This window comes from Nelumbo lutea, chromosome 7, assembly GCF_056320005.1.
Source record: "Nelumbo lutea isolate HS-2025 chromosome 7, American lotus-T2T, whole genome shotgun sequence".
Lineage (NCBI taxonomy): Eukaryota > Viridiplantae > Streptophyta > Magnoliopsida > Proteales > Nelumbonaceae > Nelumbo > Nelumbo lutea.
The window spans coordinates 29,684,908-29,711,306 of NC_142690.1; the positions used below are offsets into that span (position 1 = coordinate 29,684,908).

A 26,399-nucleotide genomic window follows, 5' to 3' on the forward strand; every position below is an offset into this window, starting at 1 on the left:
GGGGTTGAAGAGAGAGTTCTAGTAGATCAGCCAATGCCGGAATTTCCCAATCCTGAAAATTCCTTCTGAAAGAAGGGCTCCAGACTACCGAGTTTCCCACCACCTCAAAACAATCAGCAACCACTGGATCTTGATGGTCAGCTAACTGGAATAGATGTGGGAATCTCTCTGAAAGAATAGTATTTCCACACCAGGGATCTTTCCAAAAGGACAGCCTGTCACCCTTTCCAAGGATGGGGCTTAAGCCTCTACTGAAAATAGGTAGAATGTCCATTATTTTCCTCCATATCGAACAGCCTAGGGATGGGGGAGAAGAAGTGGTAATCTAATTTCCCCTGTCTGTATTGTATTTTGATGCCATTAACTTCCTCCACCAGTGATCTCTTTCCAACCCAAGCTTCCAGATCCATTTCCCAAGAAGAGCCTTATTAAAGGTCCTCGTTTTCCTTACACCCAAACCTCCTTTACTTTTCAGAGAGCACACCTTGTCCCAACTCACCAAGTGGATTTTCTTCCTATCCTCCTCCCATCCTTTCCATAAAAAGTCCCTTTGCAGCCTCTTAATCCTTTTGGCCACTTTACTTGGGATTGGAAATAAAGAGAGATAGAATGCTGACAAGTTGGATAAGGAGCTTTTTAACAAAGTAACTCTACCCCCCAAGGACAAGTATCTAGCTTTCCAGGATGCCAATTTCTTTTCTAGCCGCTCTAAGACCAGTTCCCAGATCAGAGCTGAATGCATTTTGCTCCTAAGGGGAGTTGCAGATATTTTGTTGGGAGGATTCCCACATGACACGCTAACCTCTCCGCCAAGTCCTCTATGTTTTCCACTTTTCCCACTGGGATCAAGCTGCTCTTACTCCAATTGACTTTCAGACCTGTCACCACTTCAAACCAGCTTAGAACTCCCACTTAGAGATCTAAGTGTTCTTCATTGGCTTCCAAAAAACATAGGGTGTCATCTGCGAATTGCAGAACCTGAACCTTCTCCCCTCTTGGCACCACCTCAAAGCCCTTCCCCCCCCCTCCCCTACTTTTTGTAACTTAATCTATTCACTATAAATACAAAGTGGATCAGCTAGAGTGGGTGACTTTTCCTCTACAACCGAACCCTTCTTTCTTTTCTTCTCTTCTCTTCTCTTCTCCTCCTCATACTTCTAATCTGTTCACTATAAATACAAAGTGGATTGGCTAGAGTGGGTGACTTTTCCTCTACAACCGAACCCTTCTTTTCTTTCTTCTCTTCTCTTCTCCTTCTCATACTTCTAATCTGAACTGAATAAGATTATTTCACATGGTATCAGAGCGAATATAACAAGTTCAGATCTGCTCCTTTTTTTTATTTACCCAGTTTTTTTTATCGCCCTTTTCTCTAGGGTTTCACAGATTTCTCAAGAATCATTGGGAGATTAAGGGAGAGGCTGCAAAGGAGTGATTGTTTTTCTCTGTAGGAGGCCTTCATGCCTCCAGTTCATGGTGCGGTGGTTGTTTGTGGTGATTGGTAGGAAGCTCCCTATTCGATGGTACAAAGAGAGCAGGTTCGGGTGGAGCAGTGTTCAATCCAGTGCAGGTTGGTTCTGTAGTATGCAGTACAGGTGTTCGATTTGATGGCTGATTGATTACAGCCCTTGTATTAGGTGTGTGATGTGGATTTGAAGAAGTCGGTGGTGCTGAAAGTGAGTTAGGGTTTTGTGGTGGTGCGTGGAGTTGTGCTGAATAGTCAAAGGTGAATACTTTGTTTATAACAGTGATTTCTTTGTGAAGTGAAGTGAATTAGTTAAGATGGCATCAACTAGAGATGGGAATGACAATAAAACAGGTGTGTTATGATTTCTCTAGATTACTTAAATGTTCAAATGACATCGATTAAGTTGAATGGTGAGAATTATGTGTCGTGGGCCAAATCTGTAGAAGTGTTTTTAAAGGCCAAGAAAAAGGTAAAACATATGAGAGAGGAAAAACCCTCCTCTGACTCTCTAGGGTTCAATGATTGAGAACAAGAGGATGCACAAATCATGACCTGGTTGTGGAATAGAATGGAACCTAAAATCAGTGTGAATTTTATGTTCCTAGATACAGCTAAAGAAATCTGTGACCATGCTAAGAAACTTTACTCCGGCCAAGACAATACTACTAGGGTATATCAGTTGTACCAAGAGTACTTTAATCCGAAGCAAGGTAACCAATGCTTGGAGGAATACTATGAAAGCATGAGGAATATCAGAAATGAGCTTAATGTATATCATCCTCTGACTCCGGATGTTCAAGTTCAGCAACAACAGTGAGAGCAACTTGATGTGACAAGGTTCCTAGTGGGTTTGAAGGCTGAATATGAACTTGTTCGGGCACAGATATTGGGGGGGTCAGCTCTTCCTTCACTTGAAGAAGTGTTTGCTCGTCTTCGGAGGACATCTATTGAGTCTACAGAGTCTTCTTCTCTCTCGGACAGATCTGGTTTTGTGGTGACTAGAGGGGGAGGTCGTGGAAATAGAGGTGGGGGTGGTGGCCATGGGTTTCCAGGAAATAGAGGTGGTTCTATGTTTAATCGTTCTGGTGGTCGTAGTAGTGGTCGAGAGTCAGGGGGAGGTCGTGGTAGAGGAAGGAGTAATGCACCTAGAAAATGCACATACTGTGGATTAGAGGGGCACACTATTAATTTCTGCTATGATTTACATGGTCCACCCAACACTTTTTTTTTTTTTATCAATAACAACATTTCATTACTTAATCACAAAAGAATTACAGAGAGGAAGATGAACTTTCTTATCTTCCAAAAGGAGCAAAACACTCCCAAGAAAAAAAAGGAAAAATTACACTTGTGCCCAAAACATTGACTCCCTCACGACTCCTTGCTTAGCTAATCCATCCGTAAAGGAGTTAGCTGACCTATTCACCCAGCTGACCTTAACTTCCATCTCTTGAACCAGCCACCTAAACTTCCTCCTCTCATTACTGTACATCCATAAACTGTTGTTTTCTTTATTCAGCCACCCTACCACCACCTCTGAATCCCCTTCAATGATGAGTTTTCTTATATTCATTTCCTTGGCTCTTTGAACTCCTTCCAAAACTGAAAACATTTCAGCCCCGAGAGAGTCACACACTCCAATTGGGCTAGAGAACATGGCAGAGACAAGCCCATTCTCATCCCTAAACACACCTCCAGTCCCCGATTGTCTAGGATTCCCCCGACTACTCCCATCGAAGTTCAGTTTTAAGAAGCCAGCCGGTGGGGGAGTTCAAGACACACAAGATTGCTTTGGACTAGGACAATCTGATCATACTCTTTTCACAAAAAGATCCACCAAAGACAAGGTTCTGGTTCTGATTGTCTATGTTGATGACATAATCTTGACTGGAGATGATATTGAAGAGATGAGCAAACTAAAGCAGAGCTTAGCCAAGGAATTCGAGATTAAAGACTTAGGCCAGCTAAGGTACTTTCTTGGAATGGAAGTGGCAAGATCAAAGAAGGGCATTGTGGTTTCGCAACGAAAATATATTCTAGATCTCTTGAAAGAAACTGGAATTAGTGGATGCAAACCTTCAGACACTCCGATAGAAGTTAATGCTAAGCTTGGAGAAGTTAAAGATGGGGTTCCAGTAGATACGGGTGGATACCAAAGGCTAGTAGGAAGATTGATTTACTTATCACATACACGTCTTGATATTGCCTTCGCTGTGAGCATGGTGAGTCAATTTATGCACTCCCCGTATGAAGAACATCTTGAAGCTGTGTATCGAATTCTTAAGTATCTAAAAGGCACACCAGGAAAAGGACTCTTCTTCAAGAAAAATGAGTAGAGAGGGGTTGAGGTGTATACAGATGCGGACTGGGCAGGCTCGATCACTGATAGAAGGTCAACTTCGGGGTACTACACATTTCTTTGGGGCAATTTAGTTACTTAGAGAAGCAAGAAGCAAAGTGTAGTTTCTAGAAGTAGTGCTGACGCTGAATTCAGATCAATGGCTCAAGGAGTGTGTGAGGTTCTTTGGCTAAAGAGGGTGCTAGCAAATCTTAAGAGACCAGTGAGTTTTCCTATGAAACTGTATTGTGATAACAAGGCAGCTATCAGTATTGCTCATAATCGGTTCTACATGACAGGACTAAACATGTTGACATTGACAGACACTTTATAAAGGAGAAACTTGAAGAAGGAATAATCAGCACTCCGTTTGTACCAACCACGCAGCAAGTTGCAGATGTTTTGACTAAGGGCTTGTTGAGACAACCATTTGAACTTCAAGTTAGCAAGTTGGGCATGATAGATATCTTTGCACCAACTTGAGGGGGAGTGTCGGCAAATTAAGAAAGATAGGATTTGCAGCAAATTAAGAAAGATATGATTTGATTGATTAAGAGATTTGAATAAATTTAGGAAAGATTAGATTTGAATAAATTTAGGAAAGTCATATCCTAGGATTAAGGGAAAGATTTAGTCAATCCCTGATTGAGAGAGATTCTAGGGGTTTGTCTTTCCTATCTTTTCTTATTTAAGTTGTATGCTCAATATGTTTTATGATCAACAAAGAAATTTTTCCTCTTCTCTCCCTTTATATTTCGCAACAATCAGGAAGGGCTTGTAGCTCAATATCCACAACTTCCTTCAATGCAGAACAGCCATAGCTTGTTGATGAAATCTAAGAATGTTTGTAGTGGACAAAACAGTTGAAAGACAACTCTGGTTTGAAGGAAAACCATAGCAGTCAAGAGGGTGAGAAACACAAGAAGAACAACATAATAGGTGATCAGAGGATGGTGGAGGATCAATAACAGGTGTAGGTGTACTTATAGAATCGGGAGGAGGGGAGGAACTGGTATATGTAGATGATGAACTTGCAACTAGTGATGAAGGGGGAGAGCTATAAGTGCTAGAATCAATAGCCTCTTCTTGAAAAAGACACGAAGTAGTTCTGGAATAAAAGGGGTCATATTTGATGAACCTACAAAGTCAAAGGAATATAGCATCAAAATAGAAGTAGTAGGAAATTTAACAGTATGAGCAAAGAAAGAAATATTCTCAAGAAAAATAACATTGTGAAACACACAATCCCAACTGGAACGAGGGTCATAATAGAAAAAAACCCTTATGATCAGGGCTATACCCAACAAAGGCACACATTGCTAACTAGGGTGTGAGTTTTGTGCGCTCACGAGGAGGGAGGTGAACAAAGCGCATACAACCAAAAACATGAAGAACAAAGAAGTCAAGTGAGTGATGGAATAAGTTTTGAAAGGGAGAAGCACTGTGCTATAAAATAGAAGGGAGAATGTTGATATGGTACACAGCAGTGCTAGTGCCTCCACCTAGAAGGAAGTAGGAGCATGTGAATCATGAAGTAGGGCCCGAACAATACTCAAAATGTGTCTATTCTTGTACTCTACTGCTCCACTCTGATGTGGAATTCCAGGACAAGGAGTTTTGAGAATCTCCATCAAAGTACTCACCCCCAAGTCTGAACAAAGAATTCCAATACTGGTATCAAACTGATTTCTGATCTAAGCCAAGGACTTAAATGTGGGGAAAAATCAGGTTTATTTCTCAAAAAATATATCCAAGTAAAGCATGTGCAATCATCAATATATGTAGCAAAATATTTATATCCCAACCTTAAAATTACAAGAGACAAGTTTAAAGGGAACAAATGCATGTTCAACAGAAGAAGGAAAAGAAAGAACATAACTCTAACTCAAGCAACAAGAAACAAAAGCGTTATTAATATTAGCAAAAGAAGTAAATTATCAAAAAAAATACAGTTGCAAAACAACTTTAGAAGACAAAAATCCATTACAAAATAAAGACTCTAGTTTATACTTGGCAACTAAAGAGTGAGTTCAAATGCTTCAAACGACTCTCAAGAGATCTGAACATTCAAGTTCGATGAATTAGAAGATCTGCTAATAGCATGGCAGATAGTCTTGCTAAGCAAGGGGTTCAGAAACAAAATTTGTTTTGGGCACAGTTGTAACAGTTATGGTTTGACTGTAACTGTCGCTGGATGCTTTAGCCATACAAGGGGTTAACAGGGGTGAACTCTTTTGGGATGAATTGTAAGATTGAAGTCTATTGGGGATCATCTTCCTTTTTCTTGGGAAATGGACCAGTGTACTGATTGTTTAAAATTTGATTAATGAAAGTTACCATTTCCTATAAAATAACAAAACAAAATAAGTCGAAAAATATAGATTCAACTTCATTGGCTTGCATGTTGCCTTTATTGCCCATAATTAGCTCAAGTCTCATCCAACTCATGATCTTGGTTTTTGCATTGGTACTTTATCAATCTTTCAGTGATACCATATCAGACCATGCAATCTAGTTTTGACTTGTAAAAATAAGTGTCAAAATCAAGACAACAGAAATATGCTCATTAGAACAGGTATCAATTCCATGCTTCATAGACATCATAAATGATTTTTTGAGTTTTCTTCTACTTCACAGTTTTCATGATTATAAATAATGACCTAACATTCATATGAGTTGTCTATCATAAATGTCTTAATTATAAAAAATAGTTAGCTAAAGAATAGTGGTTTATTAAGCCAAGATAATAAGGCAAATTTTTCAGTTTTCAATTTTCAATTAGTTAATAAAACATTTTGGTTTATTTATATAGCATAAAATATTTTTATTTACGGTCTTAGATTTGCATCCCTCATGAAAATTGTTTCAATTTCTTAAACAAATGGAAGACAAATAATAAAAATGAGTAGTGAACAAAATGCACATGTATATTATAACATACTCGTAAGTTTAAATTTGTTTTCCTCAAAGGAAGGAAACACCTTCAAATTCTAATTTAAGTTAAAGACGTGACTTAAAAAAGTGGATGGTGAATAAAACATACTTCTCTTACAAAAATAAAATCAAAAACTATTTAATGAAGTAAATTGACAAGATAATTACCCCACTGCCAATGTGGACCGTTGAAGTCATCCATGATGAAACACAAGAATGAAGCATTGTTAGCATTTATGAAATAGGATATCAGAAAATCAAGAAACCAATTCTAAGGTAAATAAGAACCTCATGGGCCCAAAAGAGTCCTCTTCCACCATGGCAAGTAGATGATGCGCTACAACTTAAAGATGGCCAATACTTTTCAAGCTCTCCAAGCAAAGCTGAGACCTACAAAAGAGATACAGTTGTATATGGTTGCATTAGTCAGACTCCAGTTTAGAGCCCAATATCAGCAACTAGTACTTCAGAGAGAACAATATTATATCTTGTGTGCACATTCCACAACTTGGGTAAATTCAAGATGCATCAGATGAGTTAATTTAACAAACCTTACCACTGAACCTAAAGCTTTAAGTGATGGTCTTTATTATATGAAAGTAATGGTAGATGATGATTCTTCATCCAATATCAAAATCATAATGAGGTTTATAGAAATATATTGGAGTTTGCAGTACAAGTGGGAGAAACCCAAGAGGCCATGCAAGACTTAAATATTGCCCATAATCATGCACTCCAAGAGATTAACAGCTTTTCTAATGCCTAAACCAATTTTCCTCAAGAATCTACAACCAATATTGTCTTCTAAGGAAGGTAAAATCAGCAGTTATTCTTGAAGGTGCAATAGGCATTCATATCGAAGTCAGATGGCCATTGATTGATAACAAAATGAACTTTACAAACTTTATTAAGGATCAAAGTTACAGAGTATACATGAAACAGAAACAAGAGAAGGAAAACAAGAAGAGGAGAGAATTATAAAAACAGATCCTTAGAGGGGAAAACAACAGACATACCTCAACCAAGAAAGGACAGGGGAAAAAAGCCTAGCAATAACCTGCACTGAATATAAAGCATCCAACTTCCAAAATACTTAATTAGATTGTCAATTTCTCTACAGCAAAACCTTCAAACTAGAAGCTACATATTCATGGCTCTACCTCACCCCTCTATTCATTCCACCTCTACACCAAACCAACTTTGACAAGATAATCCGACAAACATCAACAAATTAATTACTTCTAAATCAACACCTAAGTGCATCAACCCAACCTTTGCTACAGGCCACACTTCCTTCTGCACTAACCACAATGGCTTGTTTATCAGTCTATGACAAAATGACCCATTCTTCCCAGGGGCTAAATCCTTTTTAGCTAAGATCAGAAATCAGTTTGATACTAATATTGGAGTTCTCCATTCAGACTCAAGGGGTGAATACTTTGATGGAGATTTACAAACCTTCTTGAAAGACAATGGAATTCAATCATAGATATCTTGCTCTAGCACTCCACAACAAAATAGAGTGGTGGAGAGCAAAAACAGGCATTTTAAATAGGGAAAATTCCTGATCAGTACCCTGTACTTTGGCTCAAGTTACAACTTCGTCCCCGAACTTTACAATGCGACAATTCAGTACCCAAATTTTGAAAATGTGACAATCCGGTATCCAAACTTTCAAAATGTGACAATCCAGTACCTGCCAATAACCAGTCCGTTAATCAGCCGTGAAGTAACATTTGAAAAGTCAAAAATGCCCTAAGAACGCCATCTAATTCTCTTTATCAACCATCCAAACATTGACAATAAAATGAACAGTCCCAAATTCTAGATTCTTCTAAACAGTCCCCAACTTTTTTGAATAGAAGAGGCTAGGATTTGGGACTGTTCAAATTTTTGTCAACGTTTGGATGGTTGATAAAGAGAATTAGATGGCATTTGAAGGGCATTTTTTACTTTTCAAATGTCACTTAACGGCTGATTAACGGACTGGTTAACGGCAGGTACTGGATTGCCACATTTTGAAAGTTCGGGTACTGGATTGTTCCATTTTGAAAGTTCGGGTACTGGATTGTTGCATTTTAAAGTTTGGGGACCAAATTGTTACTCGAGCCAAAGTACAGGGTACTGATCGGGAATTTACCCTTTTGAATATTGTCCAGACCTCGCTCCATGATTCACATACTCCTATTCCTTCTTGGTTGAGGCAGCGAGCACTGCTATGTACCTAATCAACCTTTTTCCTTCCTCGATTTTACATTATACCTCTTTTTTCCAGAGTTTGTTCCATCATTCACATGACTTCTCTATACTTTATGTTTTTGGTTGTGTTTTGTTCATCTTCCACCTCACAAGCGAACAAAACTCACTCCCCAGACAGCAATGTGTGCATTTGTGGAATATAGCCCTGAACATAAAGGTTACCTTTACTATGACCCCCATTTCCATTGGATTCATGTGCCCCATAATGTTAGTTTCCTTGAGAATATTTCTTTCTTCGCTCACATTGATAAACTTCCTGCTACTTCTATTTTTGCACTACATTCTTTAGACTCTGCAAGTTCTTCAGATTCAACACCTTTTATTCCAGAACTGCTTCGTGTCTTCTCCAGGAAGAGGCTAGCCATTCCAACTCCTATAGCCCCGCCCCTTTCATCACTAGACACAGGTCCACCATCCTATAATCCTCCAATACATCGTTCTTCTCATGTCTCTCACCCTCCTAACCGCTATGGTTTTCCTTCAAACCATAGTTCTCTTTCCATTTGTTTTGTCTACTACAAATATTCCCAAATCTCACCAACAAACTATGGTTGCTCTGCATTGGAAGGAAGCAATGGATACTAAGCTCCAATACTTTAATGATAATGATACATGGGACATGGTTCCTGTCCCTCGGATGCCTGACTCATTGGTAGTAGATGGGTGTATTCTGTAAAGCATAACTCTGATGGGAGTCTTGATACAAGGCTCGCTTGGTGGTACAAGGAGACAAACATGAATATGACATAGGTTACAAGGAGACATTTGCACCCGTAGCTAAGATGACTACAATTCAACTTCTCTTGGTCATTTCTGCACCCAAACATTGGGACATCCATCAGATGGATATCAAAAATGTCTTCTTATATGGGGACCTTAAGGAGACTATCTATATGAAACCTCCTCTAGGATATTATGATGGTTCTCCCATGGTGTGTTGCCTTGGATATGTATGGTCTCAAAGAAAGCTCCTAGGGCATGATTTGAGAAATTTCATACGATGATTACTCCCTATTGATTTTAAGAAGATCCTAGGGCATGGTATTCCCTGTTGATTACTTTGTTGCTCCTGTATGTAGATGACATTTTTACCACTAGTGTAGTGATGACAGTAATGGTATTTCCTCTTTAAAACAACTTCATAGTTATTCCTTTAAGATGAAGGATCTTGGTTACCTTACCTATTTCTTGGGATTGGAAGTCACTCATTCATCTCGTGGGTATTTTGTTAATCAACACGAATATGCACTAGACCTTGTGAAAGTTGCTAATTTGAGTGCTAACAAACAAGTTGATACTCCTCTTGAGATGAATTTAAATCTCTCCAAGGATGATGAGGAAATTCTTGTTGATGCTACTCACCATGACACACCCAGATATTTCTTATGTTGTCCAAGTGGTCAGTCAATCTGTTTCTTATCCTTGGCAACTTCATATGACTGTAGTCCCTTGTATAATCAGATATGTTCATGGAACTCTATCACATGGCTTATTCTTTCTAGCATCCACATCTCCTAGACTATCAGCTTATGCAGATATTGATTGGGCAGGATGCCCAAACACTCAACGTTCTACTACTGGTTGTTGTGTCTTTCTTGGAGACTCCCTCATATCTTGGAAATGTAAGATGCAGCAAACCGTTTCCAAATCTTCTACTGAGACTAAGTATAGAGCTATGTCTTCCATATGCAATGAGATTATCTAGCCCAAGGCCCTTCCTGATGACCTTGGCTTTTCATTGTCCTCTCCAGTTCCTATTTATGCAAACAATGTCAGTGCCATTAAGATTGCCTCTGTAGAGAACACTGATGTGATCCCCACGGCTGTGGTCCCCACTGTGTTCGTATGACAGCATGTGTAACCTTTGTTAGTCATGTCAGTGTTAGTTGGTAGTTATCTTAGACAGCTTGTTATTTCAGTTTGTTATTTATTTCAGTCTTTTATTTGTTTTATGCCATGTAAGTATTAAGGGCAGTTCTGTCCTTTCCTACATCTAGTGAACATAACCTATAAATATTAAGAGAGTGGCGGCGGCAAACTCATTCAATCTGTCCCTCCTTTCAAAACCCTTGTGCACTTCTGCTTCTTCTCCTTTCTTCTTCCTCTTCCTTCTATTTTCTCAATCCGAAATCAGTTGGGATTCAAGACTGATTGTAGTCTTGATCGACTACTTGGTATCAGAGCCTATCTAGGGTTTCTCATGTGAGTCTAGTCCAGCCAACCACATGAGAACTATCTAGGGCTGGAAGCTTACAAAGGACTATTCGTTGGCTGATTCTTGGAGGTTACCAGAAAAGTTTAGCAGCTGTTCGAAGACTTGTCGCGGCTTGCTGAGTGTTTTGGTAATCAGGAAGAATCAGAAGAGGTTAGGGTTCAGGCCACAATTGAAGGTAGCGATCAGAATTCTTTGGGTAAGTCTTTATTTTTCCCTTGAGATTGTTGTCAGTCAAGATAGGCTGGACCTATCTAGGAGGAGCGGCCGAACCCTCTTATTTTCTCTCAGAGGTGATCAGTTTTTTTTTAGGGTTTGTCATTAACGATACGGCTAGACTTGACTGTGAATTCTCTTGGAAAGTGCGGCTGAGCACTGTTTATGTTCTCACAAGGGTTTTCCTAACCCTACGATTGAAACCCTAATTCTGCTTCAGCTCTGCAGAGGGCTTTCTAAGTGAGTTTCAGACCTGGTTTTGGCTTCCGAGCCGGTTTTGAGAGTGAGAACTGTTATCAAACTACATATATTCTGATTGCCGATTGGTTTTAGATCAGATCTGAACTGATTTCATACGGTTTTCTGATTGTGATCGATTGCTTCAGTGCTGTTTTCTAGTGTGGAAAACCTAATAGTTCTTAACTACTGATTCTTGACCAAGAATGAAGTTCAAAAATCAAAGAGAATGTGTGTTTGGGAACAGCAGTTCTGGTAGTATGTCTGAGACTGCGTTTCAGATTACAACTGTGAGATTTGATGGATCCAATTACTTGGAATGGGCCCAATCAGCCATGATGGCTATTGGGGGAAGGGAAAACTTCGCTATCTATTGAGAGATGTGAAAGAGCCTTCCAAGGAGGACCCAACGTATACCAAGTGGGTTCAGGAGAACTACTTGGTTATGACATGGCTGTGCAACTCGATGCAGCCACATATCAGCCGAAATTACTTGTGGGCAAAGACAGCCAAGGAGATACGGGGTGTCATGAAGGAGACCTACTCCCAACCCCTTAATGTTGCTAGGGCCTATGAACTAAAGTGTGAAGTGAATAACCTTAAACAAGGAGAGAAACCAGTCTCTGTGTATTTCTCTACACTGAAATCACTGTGGCATGAAATTGACCATCTGGAGACTCTTGAGTGGAAAAGTCCAAAAGATGCACAGACTCATAGAAAGCAAGTCGAGACCAATAGGGTGTTTGAATTTCTGGCTGGCCTGAATTCAGATTATGGCATTGTGAAACAACAGATACTGACAAGAGATAGTGTGACGATCCTTTCTCAAGCATACTCCCTAGTGCATAGTGAAGAGACCAGGAGGAAGGTTATGATGCAAAACTGAGGAATAAAAGGAGGACAAACGGGATCAGGTATGTGAACATTGTAAGAAACCCAAGCATACGAAAGATACATGTTGGAAGCTCCACCCTCATTTAGTCCCAGCAAAACTGAGGAATAAAAGGAGTAATGCTCATACAGCTGTGAATACTAATTCTGCATCGTCGTCAGGCACAAAAGGCACACCCCTAGATACCTTAGCTGCTATTCGGGCTGCCCTGATACAGTTAGAAAAGGAGGTTAGGAATTTGGCCCAGTCATCTCAATCACCATGCTTCAGCCTCTGCCACATCAGCATTTTCTCATTCAGGTACCCGGGCCTCAACCTACCATGCTTCAGCTCCAGGTAATACTGAACATTGTTGGGTAATAGACTCAGGAGCATCTAACCATATGACTAGCTTGCCATCATTGTTCACTACTTATCACTTGTCTTCTAGTAGAGATAAAGTATCCATTGCTGATGGCTCTCTTGTTCCCATTTTTGGCAAGGGTGACATCAAGTTATTTGATACTATCTCTTTATCCTCTGTCTTGGATGTTCCTAAACTTGATACTAATTTGCTTTCAGTTGGTAGTATTACCAAACATCAAAACTATTCAGTAACCTTTTTCCCTGACCGAAGTATTTTTCAGGACTTGGAGACGAGGAAGGTTATTGGGACTGGTCGTGAGATGAATGGGATCTACCTGCTTGGAGAGAATCTTCATTGGAAAGAGCCAGTGGATAAGAAGTCTTTTGTTTCTCAGTGTGTGAGTCCTGTTATGCTTTGGCATAATCGATTAGGTCATTATCTTTTCGGTCTTTGAAGAGTTTGTTTCCTACTTTATTTGAGTCTGTTGAGATGTCAAATTTGAGATGTGAGAGTTGTGAGTTTGCCAAACATTGTAGAACATCTTATTCATTGAGTAATAAAAGAAGTAATAATTCTTTTGATATTGTGCGTACCGATATTTGGGGGCCATATCACATCCCTTCTATGGGTGGGTACAGGTATTTTCTGTTGTTTGTTGATGACCATACCTGTTTTTCTTAGGTCTACCTTATGCGTTCTCGAGATGAGGTTCCCGCTCTGACCTAAAACTTTCATCAAATGATTTTAACCCAGTTTGGGGTCAAAATCAAAGTCCTCAGCTCTGATAATGCAAAAGAATACTTTGCTAAGCCATTGGCCTCTTATCTACTTGATCATGAGGTTATTCACCAAAGCACTTGTCCTCATACACCACAGCAGAATGGGGTTACCGAGAGGAAGAATAGGCACATTTTGGAGGTGGCTAGAAGCATTATGTTTACCTCCAATGTGCCTATCCGTTTTTGGGGGGATGCTATCCTCACGGCAGTGTATCTCATTAATCGGGTTCCTTCACGGGTTCTTGATATGAAGCCTCCGTTTACCCTCCTATACCCAGACGAGGAGTTGTTTACTGTTCCTCTTAAAACCTTTGGGTGCACCTATTTTGTTCAGCTTCTTGGACCTCATCATTCCAAATTTGACCCTAAGGCCTCCAAATGCATTTTTCTCGATTATGCACAAACTCAAAAGGGCTATTGTTGCTATGATCCTGTTTCAAGGAGGAGATTTGTCTCGATGGATGTCACCTTCTTTGAGGAGGCACCCTATTATCCTAGGGTTTCTCCTCAGGGGGAGAGTAGTGAGAATGCGAATTTGGGTCTTTTTCCTCAAGGGGAGTGCAGTGAGAGTGGGGTTAACTCATCTAAGGTTGTTCCTTTACTCATTCCAGTGAGTGATGAAGGCTGTACTGGTGAGGGTTGTCAGAGGGATCAGGAGTTGAAAGTCTATCACAGGCGATGCAGGCAGGTTGATCTCGGTCATCAACAGTCCAAGCCAGCCCCAATTCCTTCTGCCGATCCAGATCCAGGTACTACAGTCCCAGGGCCCACTGAGATACCTTCCACTGTTGCTACTTCCCCTCCTTTTTCGGATGACCTTGACCTCCCTATTGTGGTCTGTAAAGGGAAACGGCGTTGCACCACATTCACAGCTCACTACATTTCCCAGTTTCTATCCTATGATCGCTTGTCTCCCTCTTACAGGTCCTATCTCACTTCCATTGCTGATATCCCTATCCCTAGAACAGTGCAAGAAGCCTTATCAATTCCAGAGTGGAAAGATGCAATGAAAGTTGAAATAGATGCCCTTTTGAAAAATAATACTTGGGAGCTAGTTGACCTACCCAAAGGAAAGAAACCAGTTGGATGTAGATGGGTATTCACTATGAAATATAATGTCGATGGCTCCATTGAAAGGTGCAAAGCCCGGTTGGTTGCAAAAGGGTTCACTCAGACTTATGGTATAGACTACTTGGAGACCTTTGCCCCAGTAGCCAAGATGACCACTACTCGAGTTCTATTAGCCCTTGCAGCAAGCTATTCTTGGCCCTTGTTCCAAATGGACGTTAAAAATGCTTTTCTGAATGGAGACTTACAGGAAGAGGTCTACATACAGTTGCCCCTGGATTCTATGGTACAGAGACAGGTAAAAAGGTTTGCCGACTGAATAAGGCATTGTATGGATTAAAGCAGTCCCCTAGAGCTTGGTTTGATAGATTCAGACTAGCCCTTGGAAAATTCGGTTATGTACAGGCCCAGTCAGATCATACATTGTTCATTAAAAGGGTGGATGCTTCTTTGACCTTGCTTGCTGTATATGTGGATGATATTGTAGTGACAGTGAATAATAGTAGTGAGATTGAGGAGTCCCTCAAACAGCTCCTTCATCAAGAGTTTGAGGTGAAAGATCTTGGTGCACTGCGATATTTTTTGGGTATTGAGGTCGGTAGATCTAAACAGGGGATCTTTATCTCTCAAAGGAAATATGTTCTAGATCTGTTGGCGAAAACTAGAAAGTTAGGTGTCAAGCCTGCCGATGCACCCATTGAACAGAATCACAAGATCAGTGCAGAGGGTGAGGAGCCTCTTGAAGACAAAGTTATGTTCCAACGGTTGATTGGAAAGCTCCTATATCTCTGCCTCACTCGGCCAGATATCAGTTATGCAGTCAATGTTGTCAACCAGTACATGCATTCCCCTAGAACTACTCATCTTCTTGCAGCAGAGAGAATATTAGCATACTTGAAGAGATGCCTAGGTAGAGGTATACTATTCAAGAACAATAATCACATGAAGGTGGAGGTTTATACAGATGTTGATTGGGCTGGGAGTGTTGATGACAGGAGGTCTACCCCTGGATATTGTGCCCTTGTGAGAGGTAACCTTGTCTCATGGAGGAGTAAGAAACAAAGTGTTGTTTCCCGCTCTAGTGTTGAAGCTGAATATAGGTCAATGGCTAATAGAGTGGCTGAAATCACTACTTGAAGAGTTGGGTATTGATTATGAGAAGCCCTTGATGTTGTATTGTGATAATTAGGTGGCTATTAATATAGCTCACAATCCGGTGTAGCATGACAGAACTAAGCATATCAAAGTTGATCGACATTTTGTCAGAGAGAGGGTCTCATCATAGTAAGTGTATCTCCCGTATATCACCTCCAACATGTAGCTTGCAGATCTTCTCACCAAGGTTGTACCAAGGAAGAAGTTAGAGGCAGACCTATTCAAGTTGGGAATTACAAATATCTATTCCCAACTTGAGAGGGAGTGTAGAGAACACTAATGTGGGCCCCACTGTGTTCGTATGACAGCAAGTGTAACCTTTGTTAGTCATGTCAGTGTTAGTTGGTAGTTATCTTAGACAGCTTGTTATTTCAGTTTGTTATTTATTTGTCTTTTATTTGTTTTTTGCCATGTAAGTATTAAGGGCAGTTATGTCCTTTCCTACATCTAGTGAACATAACCTATAAATATTAAGAGAGTGGCGGCGGCAAACTCATTCAATTTGCCCCTCCTTTCAAAACCCTTGTGCACTTCTGCTTCTTCTCCTTTCTTCTTCCTCTTCCTTCTATTTTTTCTCAATCCGAAATCAGTTGGGATTCAAGACTGATTGTAGTCTTGATCAACTATTGCCTCCAACCTTGTTTTTCATGAGCGAGCCAAGCATATAGAGGTTGGCTATCACTCCATCATAGCTCAATTTCCTATTGGACATATCTCCTTGTCACATGTATCTTCTGCTTTGCAACATGTCGATCTCTTCGCAAAAGCCATGGCATGTGCTTGCCACCAGCTTCTAGTTGGCAAACTGATGCCCATACCTCGGCATTAGTTTGAGGGGGTGTAGAGACTAATTTGTGTCTTTTACACTTTTTTTCCATTTTTGGCTCTTGGGAGCACATCTTTATGTTGTGTCATATCTCTTCAATGTTTGTTGATAACTCCTAGGATTTGGGCTTGAGAAGAGGTCTAAGGGATTCTGAAATGGGGATGGTTGATGATTTGATCACTCAGTTAGGGGAAGTCTTTCTTGGTCAGTTTTGTAGAGATAGCAGAATTTGGAAACCTTCCCCTTCAAGTTTTTTAATTGCTCTTCTTTCTATAACATTTTGCTTCAGACCTCTAACCTTGTAGGGAACTTTCCTTCAAAGGAGGTGTGGGGTGTAGCCCTGTACCCCCAAAAATTCAGGCCTTTTGTTAAGAAGTGGCACTCCAAAAAATCAACACCATGAATTTATTGTAGAAAAAGAGGCCAAATATGTGCCTCTCCCCCCATGTTTGTTGTCTTTGTTTGGGTTCTGGTGAGACAATTTCACATTTACTAATCTCATGTCTCTTTGTGTTCTTTATTTGGTCATGGTTCTCTTCTCTCTTTGGCTGCAATTGGACCCCCTCCTCGAGCGTGGTGAACCTCTTTGATCCATCTTTTTGCAGGCAACCAACGGTTCGTGGAAGGATTATGTGGAGAGCCACTAGAGCTGTTGTATTGTGGTCAGTGTGGGAGGAAAGAAACAATAGGATCTTCAAAAGTAGTTGTAGATCCAAGGAAGAGGTTGTGGAAGGAGTAACTACTAAGATTATCCATTGGTTGAAATCCAGTGATCTTTTTAAGGATTTCTCAGCTGAAGACATTTATAGAAGTTGGGGTATTGTGGCATCTACTACTTCTTCCAAAGCTATGATACAGGAAGTTTGGTCCCCACCGGCACAACAAAGGGTGAAACTGAACTTTGATGGAAGCTCTATAGGTAATCCAGGCCCATCTGATATAGGAGGTGTTTTCAGAGATAATGAAGGCAAGATAATGGCTTTGTATTTGGGTCCAGTAGGAGTTGGAGATTCCTTAAGAGCGGAAATCTTGGCACTACATCAAGGTGTAAAACTGGCCAAACAATTGGAGCTATAGCAGATTGAGATAGAGGGAGACTCCAAGTTGGTAATTGGGTGGATGCAATCAGGGCAGCTGGGAATTTGGCAATATAGACAGATGATAAGGGAAATTCTTAGCATAACAAGGGAGGTGGGTGTTTGTTTCAAGTGGGTAAGGAGATCAGCAAATGGTTTTGCTGACACCCTAGCAAAACAAGGGACTGTAAGGGAGAGATTTTATTGGGCAGTGCTGTAATGTTTGATGGTTATTGGATCAACCTTTTCTAATAAGGGTTGACTTCTGTATTTCAGTTTAATTTATCTCTAATGAAAGTTACAGTTTCTGATAAAAAAAATGTTGTGTCATATGTATATGTACAATATTATTTTTCTCTTTATTCTTTCTTGTAAGTGAGAGACATAATTGTCCTTTCTCAGCCTTGTACAGATTTCATATATAAGATAATTTCTTTGGGCATGTGAATTGCATTGAACACACCCTTTCGTTCTGGTTTTCCCTCTTGTTCAAACTGTGTTAACAAAAAGTGGTATCTCTTCTAAGTGTTTAAAATATTAAAACAATGATTACATGTAATTAAATTATATATAATTAAAAAATATTTTCGAAAAACAAAATATAAAGGAGAGAAACATCCATAATGATTAACACGCAAAAAAAAAGGTTTAAATAGAAAATAACCATATTAAAACAAATTATTTGGCTGATATCTATGTATATATAAATTATAAATCCTAAGTTAACAAAGTAGAACTTTTGAAAACAATATAATGGAAATTATACCATTAGGGAATAGTTTTAGATACATTCTAATAATATCTTGTGTCAGTACCCATACAAATAGAAATATGACCCTGGAAACATGTCAATTTTAAAGTAGAACTTTTGAAAACAATATAATGGAAATTATACCATTAGGGAATAGTTTTAGATACATTCTAATAATATCTTGTGTCAGTACCCATACAAATAGAAATATGACCCTGGAAACATGTCAATTTTAAAGCATGATTCACAGTCTCCCTAATTCTGCAATTCCACTACAAACTGTAGAGTATAGGCCTTGTCCATACAAATAAACAACATTTTAGAGAGGGCAGGGGGTGTTAAGCAAATATAATTGAAGAAAGTTGCTGCCATATTAAAACAAATTATTTGGCTGATATCTATGTATATATAAATTATAAATCCTAAGTTAACAAAGTAGAACTTTGAAAAACAATATAATGGAAATTATACCATTAGGGAATAGTTTTAGATGCATTCTAATAATATCTTGTGTCAGTACCCATACAAATAGAAATATGACCCTTAAAACATGTCAATTTTAAAGCATGATTCACAGTCTCCCTAGTTCTGCAATTCCACCACAAACTGTAGAGTATAATACAAATAAACAACATTTTAGAGAGGGCAGGGGGTGTTAAGCAAATATAATTGATGAAAGTTGCTGCCAAGAGCTCCTTAATCCCAATCTTAAAGAGGATTACTAATGGAGGATCCATTATAGCAAGAGCCAGGCCCATGGTCCAAGATGCCCAAACCCAAAAGTTCTTTAAGTAGTAAAATCTGATGAAAACCTTTGAAACAAGAACTATATAGTATCTTTCCTGGATCCAAAACTGAATCAATTGACTTAGGTCCATACTTTTTTGATAGCTTGATTTAGGCCATATCCAATAGGTAAGAATGTCTCACCTGAACCCTATTCCAGGAATCACTCCTTAATTCTCCAATCTTTAACATTTAGCCACACCCTAATAAACCCCTATTGTTAGTGGTACCACTCTCCAACATTTAAACCTTTGCCCTTACCCTCTTATCTGTACCCAGGTCAATGTGACCCAAAAAATTAAAAATAAAAAGCTATATTTAAACATATGGTAAAGAAAGAAAGAAAGAGAATTTGAAAAAATGAAAAGAAAAGTACCTTTTTTATATCAAAGTTGGATTGAGTGCAACAAGCTGGCCAGGTTCCACCATTGTAATCAGGCCATAGCCCATCTGTTGTACAAGAGATTTAACAAATGAGAACAAGATCATTCATCAAAAAAAAAAAAAAAACAAGATCATTGCAACTGTACACATTCTATGTACCATCCATGATCATGATTAAGAAGTAGCGTGATCAGGGAAATGATTGAGTCAAGTGTTAAGAGTAACAATTTAAGCTAAAGGACATTCACAACATTAATACTTACGTATTGTGAACTCTGTTGGACCATTAGAGCTGGAAAATCATATAAAGAAAGCTGGGTAAGTTTTCGCTTTTTAGAATTTCCTCTCTAAATTGGGGATAAGAGAAAGTACACTATGAAACAAATTAGCATTACATATGCGAAAGAAAAAACTGAAAAGAATAACCATGTAGATATCAAGTGACATCTCATAAATCATCACATAAGGATGCTTATGAAACAAGCAATATAACCCAAATCCAGTGGTGTACGGTGTTTCATGACTTCAGCCAATGTACATAAAATTTGAACTTTAAGACTGAACAAAAGTATATGATCTATAACAACAAACATTACTATAGTCAATAAAAAATACTACAACTGACTGAATCGAGTTCCTTGAGAATTAACAACCAAGAATAGAGAGTGCTCAGGATCTATTTAGAATCTCATCCATTGAAAATGCCACCTGATCAAAGATTCACAGTTAAAGGTTCAACTGCAGTCAAAGCGGAGGTTGAACCACGATGATGTGGCATATACATATATATTTTACAGGTCATATAAACACTACATATAATATATTTCACAAGTATTATTACACTTGCATGTGGTGAACAGATGACTTGTTTTTAAGTTTGTAGAATAAATGACCAGGGTTTATGTCTCTTAACTGACATTTTCTTCAAAATATGTGTGTATTAAAGCAATAAATACATTAAAGAGGCATAAATAAATGTAAACAAAGAGATGGACTAATGGTAACAAGACAATACACATAAATAAGAGGTCTTGGGTTCAAGTCTTTTTATCAACATTTTGAAGTTTCTAAACAGAGATTGAGGCTTTACTTGATCTAGCAATTGAAGCATGGCTGTGAGAGATTCTACATCCAAGTCATTAACATATCTCCTCAATTGAGGGACCTACACAATCTGACCTGCATTTACTTCAAAAAAAGTTACACAGATGGGCAGATTTGTCAAGAACTAGGCAACAATATTCGGAAACTTGGTAGTCATGACTGAGGAAAAGTGATGGAGAAAGGATTCATGGAGGCATCTCGCTGGAAGAAGGCTTTGAAGGTGGAGGCAAAACCCTTCTTGTTCAAGGAACTGAAGATCAGGAGGCTTATTACCCTAAAGATTCTGAAGCTAAGAAGGCAACCATCTTGCTGGTTGGATTAGGGGTGATAGAGTGGCTGCAGGACTTCGTTTTGGAGGCATGCAGAAAGGGAAAGCAACCCGATTGGAAAGAGCTATCAACAGGCACAGGGAGGAAATATGTGGTTGAGTGCAAGGAAAACGCCAAAGGGCCCTTCATAGCTCTCTCTGAATACTTTGCAAACGGGGGGAAGCAGCTAGTTTGCATTCCAGGAGGAAGAAAAAACCAGGGTTGGATAACATTTTCCGAAACCCTGAAGGAGCTCTTTCTAAAACAGAAAACTCTGAGAACAAAAGCAGAGAAGAAGGAAATCCTAGGAGACTTAGAAGACTCATTGCAAACAAAAACTGTTGCAAAGACCCCTGTCCACTTATCAACTCCAACATTAATCTCAAGCAACACCACTCTGATTGTGAGCTCTGGAAGGGGAGAATGGGTGATCGAAACAAACTACCCAGTAAAAGACTGGAGAAAAATAGCTGACTTAGTGATCACAAATTTTAACCTGAAGTCAACGTTTGTTTAACACCCTATGACAGCTGCATGGCTCTGCTAGGTCCCTTGGACAACAAACTAGCTTTCAGAGCCTTTCATTTCAAAACTCTGACGATTCCTTCACATTCTTCAAATGGACCCCCACCTCAAACTCAAAATTACTCTATCTTAGATGGAGTGATAGTATGTATCATTGGGTTGCCATTCCACCTCTGGAATTTTGAGATAGCTGATGCCATAGCAGCTCTCTGTGGAGACCGGTTAGATGGGGCCTTCTGGGGCGATCTTCGGTCGGCAGCAATCTTAATAAGTGGAGTCAGACTAAAAGAGATCCCAAGGAAGGTGGACGTGAGACTAAACGGACTAATTGTGCCTGTCTGGTTAGCTTCCTCCATTGAAGCAAACCTGTGGAGGGAAGCTCTCAAGGAAGGAGATGTGAGGGTGGAAGAGCAAGAGCTACGTGGTAGCCTAGGAGTGGTGAAATCAGGAAAATCCAGTAGTATCACAAAAAAGGATAGACAGGCTTTGAGTCCTGCAAAAGATAGGGGATTTATGGAAAGTCCAAAATGTGGAGAGCAAGGAATTGACTGCATTTTGAAAAATCCTTTGCCCAAATTGTTAAGAATGGCACTGAAAAAGCAGTTTCTAACATCCCTCCGCAAAGAGAAGGAAACAAGGATCCTAGAAATTCGGTGAACCCACATGTCTAATCTGTGAACTCGATGGGCCAGGGTAATGCGTCTCACCAAATGATTCAAGTAGCTGCAGCTTAAACAGCATACTATGACAAAAGCACATAGAGAACATAACTTAGGGTCCATTTGTGATGCAGAACAAGTTTCCGAAAGGATTTTAGAAGCCCATAATCAGAAAAAGAAGAAAAGAGGCCAATTGAGACACTAGAACTTCAAAGGCCATAGTTTTTTGATCCAGGTATTGTTTTCAACATATATGTCAAAACCATGATCTCAACGATCACCATGTGGTGGGAAATAACCAAAGCACTCATTTGTCATTTTAGCACTCAAATTCCATCATTTTTGCCTCCAGAAGTGGATTTTTCTAAGAAAATTCCTTCATAGTAAGTTTGATATCTTTGTTATTTTACCATATTTTGAGTCTGAATCAGTTTAAGAAGTCTTCTTTGAGTAAATTATGATGTTTTTGAGAAGTTCAGGTTGATCTAAACATCTTACTATTTTTGGAAACTTTACCATTTCAGGAGTCTATAAATAAGTAATTGTACAAGCTCAAATTAGTAGTGAATTCAATGAAATTTCAGAGTTTATTTCTCTCTTTGTGGATTCAAGGTTTTATTTTCCTTTTGAAAGAAGACTGCTCCTCTTTCTTACATTCCCACTATGTCAATTTGATAACAGCTGAAGTGGCTGATCTGAATGACTTATGGCTTTGTCTTCTAGTGAATAAGTTTTTAAGGTTGTTATGAACTCCTTAATGTCTGAAGATGAAGTTGGCCTGATTACTATGTGATTAAAGATTTTATTATTTAATCATGTTATACATTGAAGACAAAGCAATAAATCATTCAGTTCAGTAACTTTAGCCATTATCTAATGGCCCCTTGGACATGGAACACATAGGCCCACCTCATCCAAGTTTATCATCAAGATTGATAACACGCACTTCACCTTTGTGTATCCTCCTTTTGTTTTCAATGAAATTGCTTTTTAATGTCAAAAAAAGATATTGACAATAGTTTGATCATATTAGTAACCATATAGATATATAAATAATGGCAAATAGATAGACTTTTTTATATATGCATGTTCACTTAAGTTATTAAATAGGTAGCGAAAAATGGCTTAAAAACAAAGATGATATTCTTTTTCTCCTTTAACTTCTTCTAATCTGAAGATATAACAAAGGCAAAAGGATCTACGGATATCTAGCTCTTAATAAGCTAAAAAAATCAAATTCAAAAAGCTGATTCTAATGATCTGGCACCAAAACGAAATCAATGGATTCAAAGCAAGTCCAATGTTGTATCTCAACTAACTATCCCGATTCCCGACATGAGCACTCTATTCATCAAACATCCTCATGACTAAGAAGAAAAAATAAATGGGCGAAGAAAAAGATGCAACTCATAATAAAATGATGGAGATGGTAAGACAATGCGATCAACTTCCAAATCATTGATTTGATTCAATAAACGAAACAGAAAAATAAATATATCCAAATAAAAGAATAATACTAAAACGAAGAACAAAGTAACTAAAATAAAAAATCACAAAACAAGAAGAAAAAGCATTATCGACCCATTTCAAGTAAATGAAGAGAACTCAAGAAATCCATATAACCCAAAAGTGAAAAAGAGTAAAGTTACCTTCTGCAACAACCGTTGGACTTGCAGCAATGATGGGTTCTCTGACAGAAAGTTCCAGGCCATTGAAGAGCTAAAACGAAGTAATCGAATTCTCTCTGTTCACTTCCATCGATTTCGGAGAAACAAAACAAAGAGAAAAACAGAAGAACGACGACAGAGAGAAAGCTCTTCACCATGGCTGTTGGGTGGCTTAGATGCAACGATCAACGAATAAACGGGCGGAAATGGAAGCTTCTACCTTTCAGCCTCGGAATCTTTATAAACAGGACAAAAATCTTGGAGGGTACAACAGTCACCTGGAGTCATTTACCAACTGCTTTGCCAATAAACCTTTGCTTTACCACCGAGGAAACCGTTGGAAGCTTCAAGTAGAAAACTCTTGTGTGTGCCGTAAAAGGGAAAAACTCGTCTACTCAACCACGTATAAAGCAATGAACTTTGCTTCTTTTCTTTCCAATTCTCAGACTGGCAGGTTGCCAAAATAAAAATAGATTCCGTTTCGATCCCGGACGGTATCGGAATCGCATATTCCTTACCCTGTTTGGTTGGTTGGAAATCAGAATTGTATTCTAATATTTTATTTGGTTCATTTTGGAGTAAGAATCGAGTTAATTGAAATTTTCTAATTTTTATTGGTCCATATATTATTTTATTGATATTTTATGAATATATGATTATATCACCATTATTATTTAATAAATAATATTTTTTCTTTTTATTATTACTTTGTTATTATTATGTTATTAGTATTTAATAATTAATATCTTAGATATATCTATCATTAATTTATACATATTTTATTAATATGCTATTATTTTATTTTTACTTTATTAATAATTTATCATTTTATCATTATATTCTTATTAATTTATTAATATTCTATTGATTTTTTTTATTATTTTAAAATTAATTTATTATTATTTAATAATTAATATGTTAGTATTCTATTATTACTTTAATTATAATATATTAATATTTTATTTGTACTTAATTATTTATATGGTTATTATTTAATAAATAATATCTTTACTTTTATTATTAAACTATTAATATTTTATTATTGTACTATTTGTTTTATTATTATTTTAATTATTAAAATAAATCTTAATTATTCCTATCAAACAAATAGTAGGTCGATTCTGATTTGAGGTACCTATTCCGAACATGAAAATTTTCACTAGAGAATACCTATTAATTCAATGGAAGCGGATAAAAAAAGGGAAAATTCCATATTAGTACCTTGTACTTTGTGTCTAGTGCCACTTTGGTCCCTGAACTTTAAAATGCGATAACTTAGCACCCAAACTTTCAAAATATGTCAATCTAATGCTTGCCATTAATCAACTCGTTAACCAATTGTTAAGTGCCATTTGAAAATGCACAAATATCCTTCAAGTACCATCTAATTTTCTTTATCGACCATTTAAGCATTGACAAAAAATGAACAGTTCCAAATCCTTGCCTCTTCTATTCAAGAAAGTTAGTGTCACTATAAGCCCATTAAGACGTAACCCCAATTTTCTTAAATAAAAGAGGCAAGGATTTGAGACTATTCATTTTTTATCAACATGTGGATAGTTGATAAAAAAAATTATATGACACTCAAAGGGCATCTATGTCTTTTCAAACGTCACTTAGCGGCTGGTTAATGGATTGATTAACGACAGACATGTACTAGATTGGCACACTTTGAAAGTTTGGATATTGAAATGTCGTATTTTAATGTTTGGGAACCAAAGTGGCACTAGGCCCAAAGTATATGGTACTAATCAGGGATTTTTCCTAAAAAATGGAACAAATTAATGCCGATAGGCCCACAAAATCATACACACCAAGACCACCCAATACCAAATACTAGGCAACCATATTTGTTATTTTGTTTGAGACCACTGGAATCACATTGGGTTCAAGGGACATAATGTCAACCTTCTCTAAATGCAATAATACTCATCGTCACACACGACCTCACATTTCTACTTCTTTAGAATGTGTTCCATGGGTGTCGATGATATCTATTTTGGCTAACCCTTTTACGGTGTAGAACAAGATGCTCTAAATGGCAATCCTTAGTAGGCATGGTGCGTAAAAGTTAGATGGATAGAAGGTTTTCTTTATCATCACAGACTTAAAGAACTATTCTTATAAATCCACATTAGAAGTGGCACGAAATTATCATATGCAAACACAGCTACTACCAAAAACTCTTTAGTCGTCAAATTGATGATAACTTACGAAGGTATTTATAGTGGAGTGACAAGGAGTCCAATAAAATTGCTCCTATATCATAATGGTAATTAGGGGTGAGCATAGTTCGGTTTGAAATTCAATAACCATGCCGAAATTCGATTATTGCTTCATCTCCACCCTTAAAGTGACTATAAATAAAAAATGATTTTTTATACAATTTTCCGAGTTCTCATCACCTTC

The 26,399-nt window shown here is 38.2% G+C and overlaps 1 protein-coding gene across 1 annotated transcript in view; it reads right to left on the reverse strand.

The window, feature by feature from the left end:
• The window catches only part of RNS2 (ribonuclease 2), a 59,455-nt gene extending 34,900 nt beyond the window's left edge, over positions 1-24,555 (reverse strand). Inside the window, exons 1-5 of the mRNA XM_088954048.1 lie at positions 23,973-24,555; positions 19,991-20,019; positions 19,720-19,793; positions 7,029-7,130; positions 6,909-6,912 (exon numbers count right to left, since the gene is read on the reverse strand). Of these exons, the coding sequence (XP_088810174.1) occupies positions 6,909-6,912; positions 7,029-7,130; positions 19,720-19,793; positions 19,991-20,019; positions 23,973-24,148 (385 nt within the window). The 5' untranslated portion in view covers positions 24,149-24,555. The remainder of the gene's footprint in view (positions 1-6,908; positions 6,913-7,028; positions 7,131-19,719; positions 19,794-19,990; positions 20,020-23,972) is intronic.
• Between the last annotated feature and the right edge of the window lie 1,844 nt (positions 24,556-26,399).